Genomic DNA, 19,765 nt, shown 5'->3' with positions numbered 1-19,765 from the left:
CAGCGGGGGGCTGTCCTCTCTGTGTTGGGGAACTCCCTCCAGAGGGGCTTGGGGCCCTTCTTGGTCCAGTGGAGAGGCCCCTCTTCGGTAATGAGCCTAATCCCAGGCCTCCAAGAGGTCCTGCAGACTCCTGGGGAGACAACCAACCCCAGAGGGAGCCCCAGAGGCCCACAAGTAATTACAAGCCCAGGTTCCCACAAGCTAGGCAGCTGCCTGTGACCACAGTGGCAAGACCCTAAAGGGGAAGGCGAACTGGCAGTCAGATGCAGAAAGTGCTGACTGCTTTGAGGGCAGGGAGGAGAGCTGTTTGGGTGTTGGCTCCATGGCTGAGGACTGGCGGACGGAGAGTGGGGGGTACGGGCAGAGGGTTTCCCAGGGCTCCTTAGGCCTGAGAATCCCCTTGGTGAGTGAGGGTGCAGGCTTGGGGAATGGGGCCCCAGCCAGCCTTCCTAGGAGCTCCCCTGTGAGCTGGCCCGTGCTGGACCACACTAATGAGCCCATAACACAGGCCTTTGATTAAGCAGCTCCCCAGCACAGCAACTTTATTGAAACATGCCGAGGCCAGCGGCTGGTTCCCACCGCTCCGGTTCCCTGGGCAACAGTGCATGGGAGGGGCCATGCCCAGAGCTTCAGCTCCCTTGAGGGGGCTGCCCCAGGGTGAGGGGAGTGGGGCTGGGAGTACAACGCCAGTAGCCCGTGGATAAGCGGTTGGATTCAGAACTCTGGGGGCCCTGAGGGGCATCGTGACATCTGCTGAGTCCTCTGGGGGCTGGGGCTCCTAGGCTGATGAGAATGGAGATGATGACCAACCCCTCCTCAGGGTGAGAAGACTTTCTAAGGGGGATGGCAAGACTCTAAGGACAGGTTCAGAGTTGAAGATGTAAAACGTACTGGGGGTAATTTCTTCTTGAGTTTGGGGAGACCCTGGTCCCTACTTTCCCAAGAAAATGTGCTTGAACCTCCAATACACACAAATGCCATCTGAGGACACTTCTGAGACCTGTCAGCACAGTCATCTACTGGGAATGATGACCTGTGAACCCTTCTGCTGGGTCCCCACCTCCCCCTTCCTTACCAGCAAGAGGCAGCCTGGCTTCCTGGGACATAGTTGGGGTGGGGCGGTGGGGGGCGGGGAGGCCCTTTCCACTTGTGCTGGGCTAGTTTCAAATGTTACACTTCAGAGCTTTTGCTACAGTAACTACCAACACCACATGGACAGAAATCTAATGTTACCAAGTGGGACTTTTAAAATGTATTTATAACTTTATGGTTCAAAGTAATTTTGTTATGAAACAATGTAATAACAACAGTGGAAAAAGGCAAGATAATTTATGGAACACAATATTCCTAAAGCATTACTAGCTTCCATTTCTTCCTCACTTAGTCTGAGGAGTGTGGTTGGTATTCTTTGTTTGCTGTTTGTTTTAATTAAGGGTTAGTATTTGTGCAGGGGGGCGGCGGGGAGGGCTGGCCTGAAGGAGGAGAAATTCAGTGGCAAGCTCAACCACACACACACACACACACACACACACACACACACACACACACACACGCACATCGACAGTTAAGTATGTTTCACAGACCCCCCCAGACAGGGTTAACCCCACAAAACCAGCATAATTCTCTTCCCCGCTACTATAACCATCCTTCCATACACCATAAACAGGGCACAGGCACAGTCAATTTCTGAATTACGGTCAGATCCCCTTTCTTGATACTCCTCAGAGAGGTAAGATAGAGTTTTCTTCCTCCCACGCACCCAACAAACAAAGAAAAAAACAATGTTCCCCTAATACATCTGGGAGTGTGCTGGACCAGCCAAGCACCAGTTATAGACCTGGGACAGGGGTGGGGGCTGGAAGGAGGCCTGTGGCTCTCAGGTCCCAGCACCCCACTTGGCAGTGGCTCTGAAGCTGTGCTCCAGCCAGAAGAGCAAAGGAAGGACAAAGTGTTCTGGACAAGCCAGCAGGTTTCTGTGCAGAAAAGCTGGGTTTCCATTAGGAGGAACAGGACAACCATTAGATGAGGGGAGTGGGGAGGCTCTGTCTGCTGAGGCCTGCCCAACCCAGCCCCAGTCCAGGTCCACATGTCCATTCTCTAGGAGCTCTGGTGGCATTTCCACAGAGGCACCTGCAAGTGGCGTCCAGACTCCATCTTATCCTGCTTCACCCTTGGTTTCCTGGACTTTGGTTTACCCGGGGTGCGGAAAGTCTGGTACCTCTCAAACCTAGATATCCATGGCAAACCAATGGCCAGGGCCTAGAGAGTTATCCCTGGTGTCTCAGGGGATGGCGGAGAGGCCAGGAAGTACTACAGCTGATGGGATAGGCAGCAGCATCCACACTCCACATGGCTTCCCATAACCAGCCCTTCTGGAAGGGAGTCAACAACAGCTGCCAAGGGAGGGGAGGGGGAGGCAGGTGTGGGAAGAGCCCATGGAAGACAAGGTAGGGAGGGGGAAAAATAAGGTAGGGAAAGAAAAGGAGCCTCTCACTTGTAACCAGGGTCCATGGGCTGCGTAAGGGTGCTCCTCAGTGGCAAAGGCGCCTTCCACTCCCGTGGAAACAAATGTGATGGCCATGTCACCTGTGATACTTTTATACGTAAAGTGCCGTCCATGCAGGAGCCTGCCCCTGGGGGTAGGAACACAGAGACAGTGAACAGCAGGCCTGGCCAAGGCTCAGGGACTGTGGGGGCTGTGCTCCCTGGGACAGGGTGCCTGGCAAATGCCCTCCGGACTGCCCACCTGCCCGCCAACAGGGGACTGTAACCAAACACGGTCCAAGAGAAACCTCTCACGAGTTCTCTACTGCCATTCTTCCGAAGTGCTCAAAGCTAGCAGAGACACTAGATCAGCATTCAAAGGGCCTGCAGGGGCAGTGGAGTACAGCTCCTTCACGTCCTGGTGAGGAAACTGAGACTAGAGAAGGCAGTTAGCAATATGCCCAAGGCCATGCCCAGAACTAAGAGCAGGGTCATGTCCCCCTTTACTTTGAAGGTGGGGGTGAAGCAGTACCTAAACAAACTTCCCAAGCCCCAGGGAGGATGGCATAGTGCCTTCGCAGCACAACTCCTGTGCTCAGGGCAGTGTCTGCCACCTGCTCCTGGGACCTCCCACAAGAACAAAATGGCTAGCCCCGGGGCACCTGTGTGGCTCAGTCAGTGAAGCATCAACTTCAGCTCATGTCAAGATCTCGCTGTGTGTGGCTTCGAGCTCCACATCGGGCTCTGTGCTGACACTGCAGAGCCTGCTTGGGATTTTCTTTCTCTCTCTCTCTTTCTCTCTCTCTCTGCCCCTCCCCCACTCGTGCTCGCTCTCAAAATAAATTAATAAACTTAAAAAAAAAAGGCTAGCCCCAAGGCCACAAGCATACCTCAAAACAAACAAATAAATCATAAATCATAATCATCACCATCATCATCATCATCAAAGCTGAAGCCAAATGGGGTCACTCTGAGGGAGCCACAAGAAGCTCCTGTTAATCCCCAGTCTGGAAATACACCTGGGGGAAGGGCAGGCAGGGACAACTAGTGAGCCAGAGATGCCAGTCAGCAAAGGAAGCAAAGCCTGCCCTTGGCTTTCTCAGGCTGCCTTGGATTAACCCTTTACCAGTCTAAAGATCTTGAGCTTGGGCCAGAGAGGGAGCTGGGGAGGAAATGGCTGGGGTCCTGGGGCAGGGGGCGGGGGGTCTTTCCAGCCCTTGTTCATTCTGACCACTTGCTATCTTTGCCCTGCTGCCCAGGGTGGTTGGCCAAGGTTGGTTAGCATCCAAACTCTTTTCTCAGGCTCTGGGCTCAGTGGGGAGGGACCAAACCAGGGTAACCCCGTTCTTCCTTGTCATGTTGTCTGAGTTCAGAGTTATTCTGGTCGCCTCCCCTGCTATAAAAGTGAGGGTGGAAACCCCAAGGGCTATGCAAGAGGCCAGCTGAACAGAGTCAGCCCAGTGCAGCATCCCCAAACAGAGAGCTGAATGCTGGCCACAGGGCTGGGTTTTCTGGCACTGTGGACAGCAGCAGAAAGGACACAGCTGGGCTTCTTGGTCCCTCAAGGAGTTTGTTGTGCTGGCCACTGGGTTTGGAGAACTGAGCGCTATGCATGGGAAAAGCAACAAGAAGAAGAAAATAGAGCCCGACCCACCAGAGCCCTGCCCTGCTATTCCAGTGCTACTGACATTGGGCTTGTGGGATGGCAGGGGCGTCTGAGATCGCCGAGACCACTGAGCCTTCCGAAGAGAGTAAGGCTGGAGGGACACCTCTCTGGACAAAGGAGTGTTCTTCCACACAGTGTGGGCTACAGGCTGGTTCAGAGTGCACAGGCCCCCCACAGGCCCAAGATGGAACTGCCTGACTGGCTCTCCTCCCTCCCTGGGTCCCAGACTCCACCCAGGTGTGTGGGAGAAGGCACGCATAGGCCCGGTGGCTCCTTGAGGATGAGCTGTGTGCTGTGGGGCTCACCTTAGGCAAAGGGGAATGAGAGCCCCTGACTCCTGGTTGAATTTCAGATGCACACTCTCAAGTTGTCGTGTGCGGATCAGCTCATGGGGAATGATGGCCGTGGAGCTGTCGCTTTCCAGGCTGTCTTTGCGGCTTCTGCAAAGCAAGCACAGGGACAGGTTCAGCACAAGGTAAATAAATACTACAAGGAGGAGCAAGATGGGAGTCTCTCAGGGTGGGCTCCCGAATAATGACAATGACCGTGACTGATGATAGTGGTTAACAACACCCACCATTCACCGTGTGCTGGCCAAATGCCAGCAGCTGTGCAAAGCACTTCTCACTGACTACTCTCAACATCCCCATGAGGTGGGTACTATTGTTATATCCCTTTTACAGATAAGGAATTGGGAGATCAGAGAAGTTAAGTAACTTGTGCAGCTCCCACTGCCAGGGAGTATGGAGCTGGAAGCTGGTCGAAGTTAGATTGGGTTCCAAAGCCTCATCTTTGGCCAATACACTATATAAAAGTTTACCTCGCAGTGGCTTGTTCTTCCCTATATAGCAGCAGGAGCATCTGGGAGCCCTTTCTCCCCACCCTGGAGTCTCAGTTCCCAAGGTCTCCAAAGCTGGAGTGCTAGAGTACCAGAAGGTGCGGCTCCAAGAGCTTCCTTCCAGCCGACCCTGAAAAGGCTATGACTTTCAGCAGGCTCCGAGCATGCTCGCTCCTGCTAATGGCTAGGAGCTGCAGTGACATACACATCCTTCATCTAACCAGGAAATGATACAATCCTCAGTGAGGGGGTGGAAACCAGATTCTTAGGAGTCAGACCAGTGGGCCTGGCTGGGCAGCAGAACCAGGCCACCATCCTGCTGGGTTTTGAGGCCCCAGGGGCCCTGTACTAGATTCCTCCTGCCTGTGGCCTTGGCCACAGTGAGCTGTCACTGCTGCCTCACACTCCCTCCTGTCCTGCTTCCCGCCAACAGCTTGCCCACAACTGGGCCACGGGGTCCCTTTGCAATCTAAGATATGTTCTTTCAAATTCAGCTGCCCCCACTGACAGCCTCTCAAATCTGCCTCAGCCGGAAATGAGGGTTACCCACTGATCCTATTCAAAAGGCCGGATCCTAGTTTGGGCTGTGAATCGCAGAACAATTCCCCAAGTGTCCATCAAAACACTGGGTAAGAAGCTCTAGTTATTTATCATTCAAGGGGCAGGAGCCATCCAGGATGTCCAGGCTCCACAGTCAGACAGTCAGTGAGGGGCAGGCCCAACCTCCTCACATGCCGGGGGCGCTGAGGTGCTAGGGCCTTTGGCCAGTGAGGCACCCCGACAGGCAGAGAACCTCCCCAGAGGGAGGGTGTGAGGTCAGCAGGCAAAAGGATAGAGGGTGACATGGGGCAGCCAGGGTCCTGCCAAGGCAGTGGTTTACGAAAGCCCTTGAGGTAACGGGGACCAGTCCTATCAGCTGTGTGGATCCACCCCCAGATGTAACCGCTCTGTCACAAAGTGGTCCCTTCCTCTGGTTTGCCAAAGTGAATTCTGAAACTTCCCTCTGCCCTAGCTTCTCTTTTGACAAACCCTTTCACAAGACCCGTGAAGGAGACAAATGCTACGTACGGCCAAGCAGGTCATGGAAGTTCAAGACTGGCAGGAAACTCTGAGGCAGTTTAATCTACTTCTTTCCTTTACAAAAGAGAGCTGGAAACAAGTCCAAGGCCACAGAGATGGTCTGTGGCAGGCCAGTGTGGGAGCCTAGGACCTCTTGCTAGATCTCCTTCCCTTACCACCAAACACCACATCGCAGTGGGTGCCCTCAGGGCCCAGACAAGAGCAGAACTCAGAAGACAGCAGCCCTATTCTGCCCCAGAGCGAGGAGGCCAGAGACTCACTCCTGAGTCTTCACAGCAAGCACCCCCTATATAGGCTATGGTTAACCCTTCTTTCACAGATGAGGAAAATGGAGGCTCAGAGAGGTGAGGTGACGAGCCTGAGGTCAGAGTGAGTTTAAGGGGAAGAGGCAGGGTGTCATTCTTACAATCGCTTCCCTGTGCCATCTCTGACAACGGGCCCAGAGACATACCACCGTGTGCCCAAAAGGAGCTGAAGCCTGGCTGCCAGGCGGGGCCTCTGAGCCTATGGGGCCCACTAGAGGATCCCCGCCTCTCTGGCATGGGCAAAATGCTGATGAACAGCAACTGGGGTAGGGGTGGGGGGTGGAGGGCTGAGAGAGAAGAATCAACAGCACACAGGGCTAGAGACATCTCACGCTGGAGGGAAAAATAAATTGTTGAAAGTCAGCTAAAGTCACCTTGGTAACTGCTACAACACACTCACCCGGAACGAGGACATCAAACCCAACTGCAAACAGCTTTAAAGAAATGGAAAAGAACTTAATCATCTGAAGAATTAATGTGACAAGTGCCCACATTTACACCTCCCACCAACCTTCAATCATTTGAAAACGTACTTTAATCTTTTAAGAGAAAAAAAAAATTGCAAAATGCTAGATCTGCAATCCTGGGGCTTGGGTATTTCCGGCATGCTGCTTCAATGGAAACGCGGCTGCTACACACACACACACACACACACACACACACACACGCACACGCACACGCACACGCACACACACACGCAGGAGCCCAGCTTTTTGCTGATTTGTTTTTTCTGGACATCGATGCAGAAGCATGAATTATTTGTGTGGCTGGGTGAGGTATTAAATCTGCAGCCGACACAGGTTTGCAATGTTTTGCATGGTTGTCAGCTTAATCTTAGTCATAAAAAAATAAGTACTGTGCTCGCCAGCGTGGCCTAATTTTTCAGCTGGGCTGTTTTTGCCCTGAGCTCCCCGTGGAAGAGAAGGCAGAGCTCCAGGGGGCTGGAAGGGAGAAGGGCTCCCAGGGAAGCACGCCCTACACCCACTGGGGACTGCTAGGGATATGGGGCCGGGGGTGAAGGACTGCTTCAGGTGGCAGAGTGGCTAACGTGTAAGTGCTGGGTTCGACTCTCTCGTGACCTTAGGCAGATAATGAACCCTCTCTCTAAGCGCCAGTATCCTCTTGATGGGGATAAATAATAATACGCTTTTGTTATGGGGATTGAACAAGATGACCGACATGAAGCATCTAACGGTGCCTGAGATGTAGCAGGGGCTCAAAATATATCTGGGCTGGATCAGGAGGCTGCCTCTAGAAGTCTGTCTGCTCTTCCTGCAAGAATGCTGATAGCTTAATAGGGACTTATTTGCCTTTACCAGCTGCCTCTGCCAAATCAGTCTTTACTTCTGAACAAAGGTCCTTGCCCTCAGCTTGGGAGACGGGACTTCTGAGATTGGGTTGGAGGGGCTCCTGACTCCCTGAGCAGACACAGTGGGCCCTGGTCAACTGCTGGTCCTCTGAGAGCGCCCGACCACAGGCCAACAAAAACCCTTGAGGCCTTTGTTCTGCTAAGGGAGGTACCGGCAGGGCCGTCTTCCTTCTACAAAGCACAATGGTCTTCCTGCAATTCTCATCTGCTGGACCTCAAACTACCCAGAAGTAATTTAATCTCTCCTCCCATGATAGCCTTTCAAATCCCTGAAGCTGCTCCCACAGGCCATCATCAGTTTCTCTTTTCCAGTATCTGTGGCTCTGACTTTCAACTATAATCTTAAGACATGGCTCTGAAATCTTCCAGCTATCCATGTCACTTTCTCTTGCGTTTACTCTAGCACGTCAAAGCCAGAGCATCATGTCCAGAAGTGAAGTGTCGTGTGTGGAAATAAGTATAGCATGTGGTCTAACCAGGGCAGATCAAAGAGGGACTATGAGCTTTCTTGTTTGGGAAACTTTATTTCTATTAAAACTGTCATCAAATTGTCTATTCTTTATAACTTCGTCATATTACCAACTTTTACAGCACACCCTCTGTCAACATCTCCCTCAGGCTCTCTCCCATGGTCTGCGCTTGGACCTCCTCTCCCCCATCTTGTATGTACTGTGGATTAGTTGGAGCTGAGAGACAGACTCTGCATTATCTGGCTACTGTTTCAAGCAGTCCAGGTATTTCTGAAACCTGACTCTGGCATCCATCATACTGCCATTCCCTCCTGACTTCAAGTCACTGACAAAACTGATAAACTCACCATCAATGTTCTCATCCCAGGCTTTGATTAAACAGTGAACAGGACAGGGTCAGGCAGACAGGCTGACAGACTGACATCATTACTCTCTGGGTAGGCTCATCCAACCAATTATAAATTTGCCCAACCGTCCCATCACCAAGTCCTTCACCCTCCTGGATGCTCTGTGGACATTCCTCTGTCGTGCCAACAATGATGTCAGAAGACATTCTGAAAATGTCTTGCTAAACCCCACCTATAGATCTATAGCACTTCCTTTGTCTATCAGGTAGAAATAGGTAACTATTTTTTTAAGGGGAATTTAAAAAAAAGTTTTTATTTGTTTATTCATTTAAGTAATCTCTACATCCAATGTAGGGCTCAAACTCATGACCCTGAGATCAAGAGTCTCAAGCTTCTCCAACTGAGTCAGCTGGGTGCCCCCCTCTCCGCCCTGGCCCTCCCCATAACTATTTCTAAAAATAGATGAAGATGGTCCAGCAGGCCTGATTCTGATTCTTCGTGAATCCATGCCAACTCTCAGGGTTCACTGTGCCTCTTAAAGAGTATTCACAGCCTGTTTGCCTTATAATCTAGTCCAGAATTTTCCCTGATGGCTGACACTAAGCTCACTAGTTTGGAGAGTGCAAGATGCTTTTTGCATTTTGAAACTTTTGAGTGCTTTCAGTCTGCCAACACCTTTTTCTTATTCCCTCAAAGGTTGGGGACACCAGCTTCATAAATCCCATCTGCCAATTCGCCTGGTGTTCTGGGGCACAATGCATGTGGACCAGGCAGTGTGAAATCGTGGCTTTCCATCTTCTCATCAATGCCTGTGTGACTCTACTCTGATAACCATTTTTTTTTTCTTGAGATGGAAGCATAACAGAACTGGAGTAAATCTTGCTTTCTCTCTGTGTTACTGTGTCCAAACGATGGGGCTTAGGTTTTCTTCTTGTTGCTCCAAACAGAAGTACAGAAAATAAAGTCCTTTTTGCTGGTCACAGCACTGTGTTGCAAGACTCAGTTCTTCTTGCGTTTCAGCCTATTTTGACCCTGTTCCTTAATAGTCTGTGCTGGTATAACATACTTCTCCTTCTAGATTTTGTTCAAACTCTTCAAGAAATCTGAGTTAAGTAAGATTCTCTACATACCTGTACTGGTCCCTGGAGGTATTACACCTCCTTTTAGTTTCCAGGGGACTAGTCACAATGCTAATAAGAGGGGCCCTTTACTGAGTGCAGACCGTGGTGCCACGTCCCCACGAAGACCCTTTATATACTTTGCTTCCTTTCATTTTCATGGCAACTCTGTCAAGAGGTATCCTTTTCCCCATTCTACAGATGAAGAAACTGAAACTCAGAGACTTAAATAACTAGCCCAAGGTCACACAGTGAATGAATAATGTGCTGAGACAAAATCCCCAGGTCTTCCTGACGCCAACTATAACAACCACAGTATTTCTCCTTAAGAACTTCCCATCCCTTTGAGTGGGCTTTCATTCTGGGCTTTCAAGGCCACAAGGACACATCTATTTTTTTCCCTGAACTCTTAAAAAAAAAAACAACCCAACCTACTTCGTAGAAGCCAAGGCAGGGCTTCCCAAAGGGTATTTGATGGCATCTTAGTTTCAAGGAAGCTCCTGGAAAAGCAGATGGGGCAAGAGCCGGATGCAACACACTGGGTCTCAGGTTAGAGACCTAAAATGCTGGCATTTTGAAGACTCTGAGGACTGCAGAGGGCAAACCAGCCAGTTTCATTTTATGTAAGCCACCATCTTCCAACCTTAGTCATGGAACCCCCTTTTACTTAACACCCAACAAAACCCCCTAAAAGGCTGTGACGACCCTCTATCTGGGGACGACGGGCCCGGCACTGCTCTGACAGGGCACAGGGTTTTCCTTCCTGATCTCGCTCTGCCCAGATGCTCTCTTCCAGCGCCCTATCACTTCCACTCCATCCGTCTCCACCGCTGGTCAGCATCAGGTGCACAGCCGAGTGCCCCTCACTGTTCCCTTTATGCCAAGATAGCTGCTCTCAGGAGACCTGTCGGGCGGTTACCGGCTGCTAACCTTCAGCTCTCAGCCCAGTGCTGGGGCAGCTGAAGTGCCTCTACATGACCAGGGCTGCCTTGGTGCCAATTCTGTGATTTTCAGTGAGAACAGGTTATCCTTTCCTTTCGGTGGACGGGGTGAGCTGGAACAGCTCCTACAATATCACTTCTTGGACTTTTATTTATGATTCTTTTTAAAGTTTAAAGAGTCACAGAGTCCTGGCAGGTTCATTCCAACAGGCAGCAGTCTTCCCATCCCACTCCTCGGAGACAACCACAATCCTCTCTGTAGGCTGACTCTTTTGATGTTTTCCTCGTTATTTCTGATATACTTTATTTCTTTCTACTTCCCGATATTCCCCTCTCAGGTTTTACCTATTGACTTCCTACTAAGGAATATGAGCTTTTAGCTCTCTTCTGTCCCCTATTCCAGCCCTCCCACCTTCCCAAGAGAACTGTATCGTAAGTTGGTTTGGATCAGTATCAAGTGTCTACATTATTATATGAAACCAAGGCTGTTTACAACTGAGCCTGTTACAACTATGATGTCTACTCTTAGTAAAGTATACTTCTCTGGTGCAGTTTTCTATTTTCCTTGGTTTTAACAACAATCTTGGTTTTCTACTGTGTTTATTACTAATTAAATCCTAAACTACCAATGGTCTAGAGATTTCCCCAAGACACTCATACACATCAAGTATTTATCAATTTTATCTCTTTTATTAAATTTTATTTGAGAGAGAGAGAGAGAGTGAGCGAGCAGGGAGGAGGGACAGAGGGAGACAGAGAGAATCTTCAGCAGACTCCACGCTCAGCCCGATGCAGGGCTCAATCTCATGACCCTTGGTATCATTACCTGAGCTAAAATCGAGTCGGACACTCAGCTGACTGAGCTACCCAGGTGCCCCTAAATTTTATCTTTTCAAAGACCTTCCTCCAGAGGTCCTTCCAAACTGGCTGCCTTCCATTCTTGCTGCACAGCTGTCCTCACCGTCACCCTGGTGATTCCCCTTGCCTCTTTCCCATGCTGGACCCCATTTCCTGTACCCCACTTGTATGCCTCACTCATTCTGCTGGAATAGTGAACAGAGTTCACTGTAGTTTTTGGCGTGCTTTTCTCAAACAGTGCCCGTTGACCTGCTACCCTCATGGGTTTCGAGGCAAACTAAGATACCAGCTTTACTCTGTACAGTGGTGTATAAACTTCCAAGGCCTACTTTCCAGTTACTTTTTCCTATGATTGGCAGGAACCCCCTCCACTTTATCCTCTTTTAAAGGCAGCACCCAAGTGGTGAAGAGGCCTGGCTCAAACAACCCAAGGTTCAAATCTTGGGTCTGACAATTATTCCCAGCTTACTGACCCTAGATAAGTTATAAAATCTGTCTAAGCCTCCGTGTTGTAATTTGTACCAACGGGGACAACAGCAGCCCACAACACGGGGCCTGGCACACGGCAGTGCTCGATAAAAACTGCCTGCACAGCCACAAGAACCTGTCCAGCCCAGGATGCTTCCTGTAGTGGGAACAGTGAGGGGTGGTGTATGGGACAGCTTAGATGCACACCTCGGTAATTCAGGAATTGATCTAAATCTTTCCATTTATTTCTTTACCACCTGTCTATGTAACACATTCTATATTTATGCTTCCCACTACATAAGGTGACTTTTTACATATCCTAAAACACTCTCTGCTTCCAGTGTCAAGAGAGATTCCCGATTTCTAGGACTGTATAGTTTATGGCACATGCTCTGTTCACCCTACCCACACTTTACAGACCGACAGAACTGTATCCATATTTCCTCTCCACACAGGTCTCTTCAGATCAATAAGTCTTAACTTTTCCATTTAAGCATAAGGGTACTTATTGGTCATATTCTATCAATGGCAGCAGGCATGGAAAGGAGAGCAGCTGAACCTCTGAGGCTCCCTTTAGCCACAATCCCAGTCCCGTGACAGTGGTGACATCTGCACTGGCCACACGACTCGGGGCCTCCCCCTTGGAGATGCCCGGGAGTGGGAACCAGGGCATCAGAGTTGGCAACTATTCAATAGTGAAGCGGGTTTGGCATGCGGAGCCCAGCCCAACCTCTGGCTTCCGCCTCTAGCCTGGGAGATTATTCCTTTTGCTTTCAGACTGCTGACGAAAGCTCTGAACTTTCCAGAGAAAAAACCAGCTGAAGGTCCCCCTTCAGGGCAGGATTGGGACAGGGTATAGGTGTGGGGTCGGGGTAAAGGCACTAGCTCACCTCCACAGCTACTACTAAGCCCAAGGCTGTATCACCTGGTAAACACCAGTAGCCAAACGATAAAGAACCGTATTTTCACCATGAATACCCCAAGGGCAGGACATGACAATGGAACAGCGGGGCAGGGTGTGACTAAAGAAGAGTGAGTGAGCAAAATTGCCATGATGGTGAGGGGATTCCTTCAGCAACCATTAACTCCTCTGGGCACCAGGGACCCCCGCCCCCTTGCCCAGCCCCCCAACTTGAGTGGGAGATGAGGATGCCTGCTTTCCTGAGTGAGCCCACTCTCACCAGAACGCCTAGCTTTCTGTTTTCTGAGACACTGAGTCATTTCCTCTCTCCAGCTCTCACCTTCGAGCCTTCCTTTTCCCTTCCCTGGAGAAGTGACTCACTGCTGAAGTGTTGGGTGACACTGAGGATCAAAGATGGGCGATAAAAATACTCCTGATTGTGCAACTTGAAGAAGGGGGATGCAGTGTAGACTGAGGATTCAACACGCTGGCCATGAACTCTGAGGCCACGGCTCCATGTCTCTGGGATGGTGGAGCAGAGCAAGGAGTTCAAACACCAATCGGCCTGGGCCGGATTTGCTGTGGGGCCCCTTGTTCTGTCCTCTCAAATGTTTGTCTCTGAGAAAGGCACACAAAGGCAGGCACTTAGCACAACATGCGTGGATCACAGAGGCCTGGGCCCTTCCTCCCATCAGCCCTGCGGAGCCTGGCTGGGGCCCTGTGAGCAGGGCTGTTTCTTTCTGGGTTTTCTCTCCAGTGAAAACAACCGTACTTCCCCAGCGTGGGAGTGGTGAGGGAAGCCAACGTGACAGACTCAGGCTCTGGGCTGGCCGCTGCACTGATGTGATGGATCCTTTGAGCAGGGTCACCCACAACTGCCCTGCACGTGAGCCCTGCGCCCCAGTGGCCCAGCTGTTTTCCCGGACCGAAACTCACCTTCCTTCACCCAATTCGCTAGATGCAAACTGGATATTTTCTTCTCCTAGTGAATCATCACAGACCTCATAGGGTGAGCAAAACAAAACACAAGTTTCTCTAAAGGATGACTCCCTGGCCAGGTTATAAGCTATTCAAGATGGGAACAGAGGCAGCAAAGTCACTCCGTCCAAAAGGCAAACAGATGGGAGCAGAGACACTCATAAAAGTGGGGAGAAATATATGTGCATGCGTGTGTGCGTTGGGGGGTTGTGCAGTGGAGACTGTCACAACCAGAGAATTCATGCTAAAAACCTTAATTCTTCAGGAAATTAAGGCAAAAAAGCAAAAATGAAAAAAAAAAAAAAAAAGCCTTAAAAGCCGCTGGCATGATCCCAGAAGACTGAGAAACTTGGCTCAGAAATGATGGTTAGTTTGCTTTTTAAAGATGCCTCAACTACAAAGTGGTTTTCTCACAGTCAGGAACCTTCCCCTGCCAACACATATGTACACACACGCATGAGCCCTGCCCTTCTGTGGGAGGGTATGTGACCCAGAGAGCTTTGTAAAGGTCCTCCAACCTCAGTCAAGTGAGACCCTGGCAGAGAGAGGGGGAGGTCCTGGAACACTGCTGCAGGTTCCCAGCATCAGAGAAGTTTATGAAAATGCAAAGCTCCCCACCCAGTGCACCTGACCACACACATCCTCTGAGTCCCTGCGAGAGGCTAGGGAGCAAAGTCCAAACTCCACAGAACAGTCTAGGCAACCTCAGACAGAGAAGATGCCCGGGGCCTCTTTTCCCCCTCAGGTCCCTACCACTGCCGGCAGGCACAGTCCTTAAGCCAGGCTCTCAGTGGTCAAAAGGAGTTGCTTCCCATGCTTCCCAAACTCACCCGGGGAGGGCAGTGGGAAGGGAGGCGCCAGTGAGCCGAAGGAGGCTTTTCTCAACTGATCATCTTGGGAAAAGCCAGATACAAATTTCACGGCTGGAATGCAAGGGTTGTGAAACCCTGAAAGAAGCCCCAAAAGGGGCCAAGGACTCTCCTTCCAGGAAGGCGGTGGGAGGAGGGCTGGCAAGCGCAAGTGGGAGAGGAGCAGGTTACCCAGAGGGGCCTGCCTTTCTGGGAAGCAGGAAGTAAGGTCAAAAGAAAGAAAGGAAGAAAGAAATCCCCTAGCCCTGAGGTGGTAGAGGGGACAGAGATAGGGTTGGTTTTGCTTCTGAACATAAAGAAAACTAGGCTTTGTGTCAAAAAGTAATTCTGGTATAAACGAGCCAAATATGATACAGCTCGTTATCTCTGGGATTTGGAAGCACCGAACTGACCACATGTCCTCCCTAGAGTTAAATAAGCATAGTAAGCTTCTAACATGGGACTTAGTCTTGTCCTCAGTGTCATGTGAGAGGTTCCTAGTCCTGCTCCAACTAGTTAGATGAGGTCCCCCAATGAGGGTCACTAGTACCTCAGCCTTGTGTGTCCCTCATGTGGTCCCTGAGAATGGGGTAAGGAAGGTTACAAGTAGGGAAGACTGCCCTAAGCTCCACCCTTTTCTAACCTTGGACAAGTTACTTACTAGCCTCTTTGTACCTCAGTTTCCTCACCTATAAAAGGGGGATAATAAGATTATCTACTTCACAAAGTGACTCAGAGTAAATTAAGCTCATGTGGCATAAAGCACTTGGAACATTACTTGGCACACAGTAGTCACTATGGAGACGTCAGCTGCTTTTGGGGTGTGAAAAGAGCAAGGGCTCGACGCCCCCCTCAAGTGGGCCAGAGTTCACACTAATGCCCAGGCTCCATCGGCTCTTCTGAACCGTAGCCTTCTCAGACCATACCCAGACCCATGTGGAACCAGCGCGCCCCAGCCTAGAAAGCCTGACTAAAGGAAAATCAGACATGCACACACAATAAGGCCCACGCTGGTTGTTCCCCCACAGGGAGAGGAGCAAACACGAGTGCCAGCACATTTTGGGCCGGCTTTCTCAGTCGCATCCATGTGGTTTATCTGAAACGGGGTCAGGTCCCAGAGTGGGCAGCATAGATATTACAATCGTGCTTGCTGATCTAAACTGAGTCCATCATCATCGATCGTGAGATAACAGCGAGCTACAGCCTCGAGACACTTGAAGAGTGTGTTGGAAAAGGTTCTTGGCAAAGCAGGAAGAACCATTTCTCAACCAATTGCTAACAAATTGGTAACCAGTACCGAGAACCTCAGAAGAGATGTTCTGATTCCCTCCAGGCTGCAGATTCCAGCACTTTGGAGACCTGACTGGGCACTTGAGCTGCAGGGAAGGGAAATGACCCCAAAGGGCCAGCACCCCTGATCTATTTCCACCCATCTACAGATAGCCCTTGGACCAGATCCAATGCCCCTCTGCCCAGTCAGGGGTGGGCTGAGTCTGGGCTGTATGTATGCATCCGGGAACCCTGAACCCTTGGGTCCCCACAACGGGTGGAAGTGCAGCAGCTGGACGTATGCCCAGGACAGGGAGCGAGATTTCAAGCCTGTTGTACAAATATAAGAGGGGCAAGTGGGGTGTGTCTCTGCAGGAGCCCCTGCCCTTCTTCTCAGAAACCTGGACCTTCCAGAGTTGACAAGGCCGTCTGAACTGAGACAGTCTACAAGTTATAGGCAATATGCTTAAGCCTTTAAGCCTTCAAGTACCTCCCGGCCTCCCCGCCAGTGCCAATGGGGCCTAGAAGGAGAAGCCAAGCTCAGGGCATGGGAAGGAGCATGGCCCTGGGACAGGGTCCAGACTCATAGGTGGAGAGCTTCCAGATGCCCCACGCCTCAGCCTGGCCATCTGCTGCTGCCAGGGGAAGATCATGGTGCCTCACGCCAGCTAGTTCAAAGCAGATGGCTGGAGAAACCCACTGGCTGGAGTTGAAAGCTGCTCGGAGGTGGCAGTGGAGGCTTCTCCAGGCTCTTGCCAAAAAGTTCAACCCGCCTGGCTTCTGGATGGCAGATTCACCAGGTGAGCCATCTTGGGCAGCCAGAGTAACCAGCCCTCCCTCCTCCACAATCTGCTCCCAGGTTGAAGCTTTGACTTTAACCAGCCAGGCCTCCCCTGTTCCATCCACGTCAGCTCCTTCTCCTGCTTGAAAGTTCTAGGGCACCTTCAGGGTCCGTCTCATGTTCTTGCTCCTCCAAGAAGCCCTCCCTGACTATTCCAGATCATGCTGACTTGTCTTTTCTGTAGACTAGTAGATCACTACCACTTCTGGGGATCATGGATGAGGAGATGGAGCTAGAATTCAAAGAGGTAGCTATTTCTAACTAACTGCATCTACACCCAGACTCACACCAACTTCAGTTCACGCACCCCCAAAGGAAGAGCCTATATCCTAGGTGGCCCTCTGGGCCCTGAGCTTGCCACACAGCAAGCATGTAATAAAGACTTCTCAGAAGAAGGATAGATCACCCTGGTCTTGCAGGAGTTCTGTGCTTCCCTTTTAGCCCAGGGTGCAGCAACTTCCTCCCTGGCAGGCAAGGTTTCTGCTCTGGGCTGCCAACTCCCAGGCAGCCCTTGCCAGCATCTATTCCCTATAGCTTCCCTGAATCAAAGGGCAGAAGGGGGTGCCCAGCTCCAGCCCTGCCTACCACTTATCACCTATCAGAGGAAGAGAGGTCAGCAGGAAGAGGATCTGACCTGTAGGGGTGGCCACAGTCTCTCCCAAGGGCTATTGGGGCCCCACGACAGGCAGCAGAGGCCTGCAAAGGACTTCCCTTCCCTTCCCTGGGCCTCATGGAAGGGAGGCAGGAAAAAGGGCCTCAGCAGCAGGCATCCACTATGGGGCTGGCCAGACAGGGAGGCCCCTGGGGCTGCAGCTATCAGCCGGAGACCAGGCTCCAGGAAGGAAGGAAGGGCAACTCTGGCCGAGGCCGAGATAAGGAGGGGAGTCGTGCTCAGCACAATGGGCTCCCACAAGGCTGGGATTTTGCCCCAACTTGGCCTCCCGTCTGCTCACACAGCCCATGTAAATATTTACTGATGTTTATATTTCTGGTCCGCTAGGTTCCCTCTGAGGCCCTTTTATGACCCACAGATCTGTGTGCCCCAGAGACCCTGGGCCCATCCAACAAGGGCTATGGGCATTGTTCTCTCTCATGCAAGCCCCAGGGACGGACCCTTCAGAACAAAACTTCCCCCCACTTGTACCAGCCCTGGAACACTGCTTTCAGGAAGCTGTACTAGCCCCCTCTGTGGGCAAGGAACTTACGGGGCCCGGTCGTGGGTGAAGCCGTTCTGCCGCTGAGGGTTGATTGGCGGAAGGACAGGTTTGCTGTTGATCTCAAGTCCTCTCCTCAAGGTCTCCCGGATCTGCTCCGTGTCTGCAACAACACCACTAAGCTGCCTCATGGGCTCCTAACATCCCACTTGGAACCTGGCTCTGCAGACATGCTGGGGAAAGGCCCTGTGAAGCCCACGAGCCCACCCTAGAGCTGAGTGAGAGCAGTACGAGCACACAGGGCAGATGAGGCACCATGCTCTCAAGAAACTTCTGGTCTGAAGAGTGCCATTCTTGTAGAAGACAATAGGAGGTGACCTCCAGACTTCAGAAGGGCACCTTCCAAGACAGGGCTTTTCACTGTCCTTCCCCTTCCTGGGCCACAAGCCCTAGGTTTACCCTTAACATAGCCCCAGAGAGTGACTAACAAGGTCTTTGCCAGTGCCCAAGATCACTTAGGGATGCTTCCCACTGTAATGGGTGCCACTAAGGGCTGCAAGTGTCTTGCCATAAATGAACTCTTATATAGTTTCTGGGTTCTGGTTGGTCATATGGTATCTGGCCCTGCCACCCTTCTCCTTGGGGTAGGTCAGTGGGATGATGAAGTCACCTCCCTACCTTGGCCCAGGAACCTTGTCTCTCCATGGGTCTGCCAAGGGCCAGGGGGTGAGAGAGGAATCTCTTGGTGGGACTATTTCTTTGCAAGGTGCTTTGCTGATCTTTGGGATGAAGCTCACTATCTGGTCCCCTACAGAGATTTTGGTCTAAGACTTACCTCTGCAAACTGCAAACACATCCAAAAAAGCAAATTAATGCTGAGTGCTCCAAGGATGGGCTTAAAGTGGACTACAGAGGTAGTAATACTCACTTTTCTAACTGTCTGCCTTGTTACAGTGATGCAGGTACTTGTATAATTTTTAAAAATTAGCCAATCATGAAATTGGCTAATTGAAATTGTGGACAAGACTATGAATCCCTCCTTATACTACCTCTTTCGTCAAAAGCAACTGAATGATTTTAATAACTGCTGACTTTCTCTCGGAACTTCTGATGGGTTTAGCACACCAACAGAACAAGCAAGAAGGCAAAAGGGAGTCAGATATTTGCACCAGGGGTTTAAGTTTGTCCTTTATGGAAAGAGAAGTGCTTTTGTGCTATCACATGTGTAGGTATTTTATTCAGGACTGTGGGTATCTTACTCTTCAAACAATAAGAAAAGGTGGAGGAATTCGAGAAAGAAAGTAGAAAAAGCTGTGAACACACGTATATGTAAAGGCCTGCTTTCCTTTTGCAGTTTGGTAGGGATGCCCTTTGCTAAGAACCACAGCTGTTTCTGCTGCCAAGACCACCTTGGTGAGCTTCTAACAGGAGAGCCATATCCTCCTTCCCCAAGGCCCTGCTCAGAAGGCAGTGGGTACAGGGTGCCCGGCACACAGCCACTTACACTATATCTGCAGGATATAGTGTCCTGTCCTCAGTGAGGCAGGGAAGTTAGTGGGCTGGCCTCACACTCAGGCCTCTCTCATCTAAGGCCTGGGAGGGCCTGAGGCCATAGTGATTCTTGGGTCTGGCATGGCTTTCAAGCCGGAGCTGGGCCCTGTGTCAATTCCGTGGGTGGCCGATGCTCGTTCTTTTGCGCTTGGGTGGACTATGGTCTTTTCCTGTAACTGTTCTGTGGCTTCCACTCACCTCCATGACCTCAGATAGCAAGGGGCAAATCTAAAACACAATGGTCACTGCTCGTGGTGCATCTGAAATACACACAGGAAA

General features: G+C 50.9%; 1 protein-coding gene across 6 annotated transcripts in view; it reads right to left on the bottom strand.

Moving 5' to 3' along the window:
- SUFU (SUFU negative regulator of hedgehog signaling) overlaps window positions 1-19,765 on the bottom strand; it is a 123,995-nt gene that overhangs the window by 19,400 nt on the left and 84,830 nt on the right. For all 6 annotated transcript variants that reach the window (XM_019459267.2, XM_019459271.2, XM_019459268.2 and 3 more), the window contains exons 8-10: window positions 17,987-18,098; window positions 4,456-4,590; window positions 2,495-2,633 (exon numbers count right to left, since the gene is read on the bottom strand). In XM_019459267.2, the coding sequence (XP_019314812.1) occupies window positions 2,495-2,633; window positions 4,456-4,590; window positions 17,987-18,098 (386 nt within the window). The remainder of the gene's footprint in view (window positions 1-2,494; window positions 2,634-4,455; window positions 4,591-17,986; window positions 18,099-19,765) is intronic.

Source organism: Panthera pardus, unplaced genomic scaffold (assembly GCF_024362965.1).
Source record: "Panthera pardus isolate Hobbes unplaced genomic scaffold, ASM2436296v1 HiC_scaffold_22, whole genome shotgun sequence".
Taxonomy (NCBI): Eukaryota; Metazoa; Chordata; class Mammalia; order Carnivora; family Felidae; genus Panthera; species Panthera pardus.
The sequence above is the reverse complement of the archived record's forward strand: the minus strand, read 5'-3'. Positions and strand labels throughout refer to the sequence as shown.